The sequence below is a fragment of the Parasteatoda tepidariorum genome, chromosome 10, assembly GCF_043381705.1.
Source record: "Parasteatoda tepidariorum isolate YZ-2023 chromosome 10, CAS_Ptep_4.0, whole genome shotgun sequence".
Lineage (NCBI taxonomy): Eukaryota > Metazoa > Arthropoda > Arachnida > Araneae > Theridiidae > Parasteatoda > Parasteatoda tepidariorum.
Window position 1 is genome coordinate 6,998,025 of NC_092213.1, and position 7,059 is coordinate 7,005,083.

The 7,059-nt window shown below is 34.5% G+C and overlaps 1 protein-coding gene across 1 annotated transcript in view; it reads left to right on the top strand.

Annotated features, from left to right (window-relative positions):
* LOC107436861 (cytochrome P450 3A8) overlaps positions 1 to 7,059 on the top strand; it is a gene marked incomplete at both ends in the record, with an annotated part of 35,316 nt that overhangs the window by 807 nt on the left and 27,450 nt on the right. Inside the window, 2 exon segments of the mRNA XM_071186069.1 lie at positions 1,387 to 1,483; positions 4,382 to 4,498. Coding sequence (XP_071042170.1) covers positions 1,387 to 1,483; positions 4,382 to 4,498 — 214 coding nt within the window.

The following is a 7,059-nucleotide window of genomic DNA, read 5'->3' on the forward strand; positions in this document are numbered from 1 at the left end:
GTTTGTTTGTTTGTTTGTTTGTTTGTTTGTTTGTTTGTTTGTTTGTTTGTTTGTTTGTTTGTTTGTTTGTTTGTTTGTTTGTTTGTTTTACCGTGAATGACCGAAATCAAGAGCATAACGACTTTTACCAGTGAATGACAACAATTGTATTTCAATGGACGGTAATAAAATATTACTTAACGAACTCTGCTTTGTTTATGTTAGAAGAAGCCTCTCCACACGCTATAGAACCAGTTTTTTGTATATATTCAGAGTTAAGATGAGGCCTGTAAGAGGTAAATATTTACGTTTTGATTAACAGTATAGTTTGTCTGAAATAAGAACTCCCCTAGACATGTCTGTATGTAGTCTGGACCTGTGGCGGTGACTATGGTAATGAGGTATGACTATTTCAAGTAGGGGTGCGGGGTCACTGTTTTAGAGTGGTTTCGACGAGAGAAAGAGAATCGCCTCGGTCTATTAGTGTTAGTCCTAGAGTGAAGCTACCCCCCCAAAAATGCGCCATTCTTCTTTCCATAGCACCAGACTGCCCTAGATTTTGTGTCGGGAAGAGTTCTTAGCTTAGACAAACTATAGCTCTGTCCCAAAAGGAAAAGGTGACTAGATGTCCATTTATTACTATGTCCTATTTATTACTATTTTACACATTTTAATACTATGTCATTTTTTCCATCTTGATAGGTCGCTTTTAGCTTTAAGACCTACATTCTTATAAAAATGCATGTTTTAATACGCTCATTCACGCTTCCAAGTTTGTCAAATAATTGTAGAATCACCTTGAATCATTCGTTTTACAGTGAGGGGTTAACTTTAAATAGACGTGACAACTTTTACCCTTACCGAGGAAGTACTTCCTAAATGGCAGTGAAAGACTAATTAAAATACAATCGTAGATGTTAATGTTAACTTTTTATTGTTAATTTTTATTGTTAAATTAGTTTACTTTTTATTGTTAACTCTTTATCTTTTCATTGTTAACTTTCCATTGTTAACTTAGTGAACTTTTCATTGTTAACTTAGCTAACTTTTTATTGCTAATTCTGATAACTTGTAATGTTAAACATGTTGACTTTTCACCATTGCTATGGTTTACACTCACTCTCGTTTTCGTAACTTGCTCTCATATATTTGCATTGATTTATTTGTGTTTAACAAAATCATATTGAATTAAATTTATAAATTCGAGAATTAAAAAGAAATTTAAAAGACTCATTACCTCTTTAAACATAAAAAATTAAATACTATGACCAATCCGTAGTTGTTGGCAGCTACATGACACATAAAATATTTCTTACATACTTACATAATTTACTTATGTAATATTATATTTTTTGTATACTTATATAATTCAATAATTGAATTAAGGATAATTTAATAATATTTCAGACACTTTGAGGGGAATCGACCTCATCTATCTGTAGCCGATCCAAAGCTGCTTAGAGACATTTTTGTCAGAGATTTTCCTGTTTTCACCAACCGACGAGTAAGTTTCATTCGGTCGAATTTTTTTTTAACTACTCTTTTTTAATATGTAATCTATTATATAAACATGAAACCAGTGGTCGGAAGTAGCGCGCTACAAGTAGAGACTGTAAGATTTCGATTCCGTAAGATTATTAACTCTCCATTTTAATAAACAAAGAAAGAACTAATTTATAACAGTTAGAGAGAAGCGCGCCTATCTTGGCGAGTGGTGGTCGTTTTGGCGAGGAGATGTGGAGTTGGTCCGAAAAAGTTGAAATGAGAACACGGACTTTGAACGTTCTCTCGCTCGAAATTTTTTTATATATTATTTCTTGTGTTGAATATGTGTGTGTGTGTATTTGTTTGTGTTGTGGAAACGAAGAGTTTGAATAAATAATAGTTTCCAACCTGGACTATTTATTTGTGCCACACATTACAAGACTTTTTTCCGTAGTTTGTAGTGCAGTGCGCTACTTTTTTAAAGAAGTAGTGCGATACAGAAAAACAGTAGTTTGTAGCTATTCCCGACAACTACTTTTAACGTAAGTTAAATAAACAAACCAAGTTATAAACGAAAAGAAAAAAACATTAGAATCTGATTGGTGCAAATCCATGGCGGGCACGTCAACGTACGCAATGAGAATGCCTCTTGTGGCTGAGTGTTAATAAGATCTACGTCTGATGCTCGGAAAAATAGGTGTGAAATCCGTCGAATGGATCCGGAGAAATCGAATTTTAATTAACTGACTTACATAAAACTCAATTTCACAGGAATTATAAAGTACGTTTTTGTGTTTGATTTCGTTACTTAAAATATCATCTGTATTAATTAATTAGCACGTTGGCGGTCACCCCCTCAAATAATTGAGATTGAGACCTAGAACGTGAAGATCCGATTATTAGATTAAAAGTTATTCAGACTGGTCTGCTTTTTGTTTTTCGCACTGTAGTTTATTTCTTGGAGAATATAAAAACGAATTGATCATTTAAATCAAAAATATTTCATAATTTCCTAGCATTTCTTAAATCACTGTTGAGAAAAGCATAGAGATTGAAAGTTAAAAGAGCGCAAAAAGAAAAGGCTTAAGAATAAAAAAATTATTTCATGTAAACATGAATTAAAACTTCTTAATATCTCCTCATATTTAACCAGGCGGATTCTTTATTCAAAATCATTTTGAATATTGGCGAAAATTAAGTTCTCCAGTTAAGTTTGTTTTCTAAAAGTAGTTTAGTAGTGACTATGCATTTCGAAAGTAGTTAGTAGTCGCTAAATTTAGAAAAAAGTAGTTGTAGTTAACGACAATTGTAATAAAGTAGTTATGTTAACAACAAAAAAAGGTATTTTTTCCGACCACTACATGAAGCCTATAAACTAAATTATTTATTTCTGTTTAGTAAGGAACTGAGGTAGTCCAGTTGTTAGAAGTTCTGACAAAAACAGAGTAAGCCATGAAATTTCAAGCACGGAAAAGAAATTTTCAAAGTATCAAAATGAAAATAAATTATGAGAAGAATGTTCTCTTCCAATAATTTGATTACATTTTGATGTTTTAATTTTTTTTTCCAGCAATTTAAATTTCGTGACTTACTTTACGTTTGCCAGAACTCACTTTTTCTATACTTTAAATTGCATATGGATGTGAAACAGAATTTGCAATGAAAAGTTTCTCCCGCTGTATTCCGTCCTCTTAAGAGGAGGGCACTATTTAAAAGACACGATGCCATTTAGTTATAATTTCGCCCAGAAAGTCACCTTAAAAACACATCATCAGGAGACAACTTTGAAATGTCTTTGTATATTTACTTGCAAACGTCCTTTTAAAAAATATAAAAATAGACATGCCACAAAAAGGGGAGATTATAAAAAATTTTTATTAACTTATTTTCTGAATTACATTGTGGACTCACGCTTCGCTGTTAGAAACTTCTCGGATAAAATGGTTAAATAACATTTTATTTAATTGTTATTTTACCATACTCAATCAAAACATTCCAATAACCATACATGAGACGGTATTCAAACTGTTAACTGTGAGAAAAACAGTTTATTATCTGCTTTCACCTAATACGGTCATACAACCAAAATTTTATCGCATTAAATAGGCCTACCAAATGAAACTACATAGTTCAGTACATTGTTATATACTATAGCCAAGCTCGCTAATCTCACACTCTTTATGGTCGACAGAACGTGGGTTCGAGTCCCAGCTTTGATACCACGATATTTCCCTCATTCCCTTCAACACATGAAGAGTTTATAATGTCCTGCCCAATTTGCAACCATGGACTACTAAAATACGATGCTCTCATTCACGCATAGAGGGCAGCACCATAAAGCTGCTTAACACGAAAAAGTCTTGTATTGTCATGCTAATTATAAATGGTTTAAAAAAAACGTCCAGTTTTGTATTCGTGGTTTTTTAAGCATACTACTTGTAAAGAGTTTTAAAACCGTAAAAGTAAAAAAATGTTCCTTTCCGTAAACTTTACGGTTAATTGGATGGACGGACTGCTGCGGGTTATTTTACCGTAATTTTGGAATGAAAATTCTAACAGTGTTCAGTGATTAAGTGAGAAAGAACAAGTCATTAAAATCAGTCAAATCATTGAAGAAGACAGAGTGGAATACATCCAAACCAGATTTGCTGCCGCAAGAAATTTAGAGGCGTTTCTACTTATCACCTTTAAATGTTCATCAATCAAACAAGTTTTGATCTTTTCAGTCTTCCCCTCTCGGTAAATATACATCCGAATTTGGCAGCGTTTTCATTTTTTTTCCGCAAAAGAGAACATTAAAATTTGGCAGCGTTTTCATTTTTTGTTGTGCTTTTTTTCTAATTTATTTTGTACAAAATTGTAAGAATATGTATTAAAGTTGCCGGTAACAGTGCAGCCTATATTATTGAATTTGTAGATTTTTGAAACAGGCGATGATATCTCAGATGTTATGGTGTCTAATCTCCAAGATGAGGATTGGAAGAGGGTGAGGTCTATTCTCTCACCAGTGTTCTCAACGGGAAAACTCAAGAGGGTAAGTGTGATTCCAAAATTTTAATTTTTCACTATCAACCATGATTGGAAACCAAAACAAGTAACCCTCAATAGTCAATAACTATTTATAACTAGCCGCCTAAAGGCCTGGTTTCTAGGAAACGTCGGCGTCAGCTTGAAACGAACGTTTACCTCTGATTGGTTAATTTATGAGTTTGACAGCATACGTCATCGAACGCTCAGCTTGAACGACATCTGCCCTCCAAATCAACTGCAGTTGGATTACAACGTGACGTTAACAACAGAAGCAATGGCGAACAACAGCCAACAACAGAGCATTGAAATCAGCCAAGATTTTAATTTTAACATTAAACGTAGCTTCTTTTTCCTCTTCTTTTTCATTTAGCTAAGCTATGATGTGTTTTTTCTTGGACAAAGTCATTATTTGTTCTTTAAAGTATTGGTCGACAATCACAAGATCAATACAAATTCAAAATAAATATTTGTTTACGCTATTAACGCATTCGCAATGCAAGATAATGTCTGTATTGGACCGACTGCTCAAGCTGAGCTAACAAAAAGGTATTTTTATGGCGTCAAAATTATATCAACTTAAGGCTGACGCCCAGTTAAGACGCTTCTCCTAAGAAACCAGGCCTTGAGCTAACAAACCAGTATTTTGTTGGCGTCAGGGTAACGTCAACTTAACGCTGACGCCCAGATAAGGCGCTTTTCCTAAGAAACCAGGCCTTAAGGTGGCCAGCTGTCCGCCACGCTAAAGGTTTTCACAAATAAAGTTTTTTAAAACATAGCATGAAATTTGAAGATTAGTGGACAATTAAAGTGTTCCTGTTCTGCAATTTTGTCTTCATATCCAGTTCTGCTGCAGATGTGTTACAGCTCTTGAGGATGTTTGAAGATGTAACTTTGCTATGGTAACCTAAGGCCTATGGTAACCTAACCTATAATATAACTATCAGGTGAAGACTTGTTTTTTTTATTAAAAAAAAGGCATCAGAAATTGTAAAAGAACCCATTTGGAGAGGAGAACAAAATGTTTCTCTTTTTATTTATCAATAATGTGAAATACAGAACAAACCAATGATAAATAAAAAGAGAAACATTTTGTTCTTCTCTCCAAGTGGGCTTGGGAGGACAGAAGGGTTCAAGAACTTCTGCCCGTAAATGTTACTTCTTCTTTTATACGCATGGACCACACCCAAACTTTATAGGAAGCTAGCCTCCTTCCCTTGTGTTTATTCTTTGGCTTTAATGCGATGTAAATAAAAGTACCGTACCGTATAAACGGACCCATAAATAAATTGGTGAAACGGGAAATATAGATTTTTTTTCAATCTTAATCAACGTTACTAGCTGAAAAATGAAGGGGGAATAAACTATTTTCTTGAAGTTTTCTGAATCCATTGCAGAGTAATTGTTATTTTCAGGAAGGGAAGTGTATGTTTGATGATTCAAAAGTGGGGGCTACTTGTTCTGGATATAAAATCCTGCCCAAGGGAGATGTGGAAGAACTGAAAAAGACGGTGGCAACTATTGGTCCTGTAGCAGCGGCATTCAACGGACACTTGGACAGTTTTCATGACTACAAGTAAGGATTTTAATTTAAAGAAGACATACAATCTCTGTTCAAAGGCTGAAGTAAAGGGAAGCAAATGAGTTAATGTGGTTACATTTTTACTATGTTAACAATTTTTTTAAAAAAAATAGTTTATAACTTATTTTTAAAAACTAAAGAATACAGGTTTAATACTCATATTTTGAGAGTCAAAAATATAGTGTGAAAGATAATAAAATTACATTTTTTCCGAGAAGTACGCTTCTGTGTATAATTTTGTAAATTAAAATATTTTCTGCACTAATTAATTATGTAATATATTTTTTTGACCGCCGACCCAATTTCTTGGGTTTACGACAACTAATGTTCAACTCCTTAGCCTTGTAATTTTGAACACTAACCAAGAGGACAAGGGAATTAACTCCAGAATCAAGTACAGGGAGAAATTTGCCTTCTTGGATGACTTATGGATGGAAGTGATCCGCATTTGCGTTACATGGAGAGGAAAACCACGAAATCCTCCCACGGTTAGCCTAATGGCAAAGGGACTTTAACCCATGACCCGTCTACCACTAAGAATATTTTACGTCAGTACTGCGGTCGGTGCGACCCGGGTACTGAATTCGAATCGACCAGGAATTCGAACCTGGGTCACCTCATTGTTAGGCGAGCGCTCCATTCCGTGAGCCGGCAGGATTACAGATTTTTGTTTTATTTTATAACTGTCGTTGAAACAGTAAACCCAATGTTTTGTGCTTACGACTACTATGGTTATAATTTTTTCTACTCGTTGTAATTTTTAACCCAACCGAGAAGACAAGGGAACTCGTGGATCAAGAATAGGAAGAAACCAGCCTTAGTGGAGGACGTTTTGGAGGCGGGAACTAACAGTACTTTGCAGTACTAACAGTACTCATATTTGCATTACTTTGAGAGGAAAACCACGAAGACGACGCTTAGTTAACCCGACGGCAACGCATTCTAATCCATGAACCGTCCTCTACTGATGATATTTTTTCGTCAGC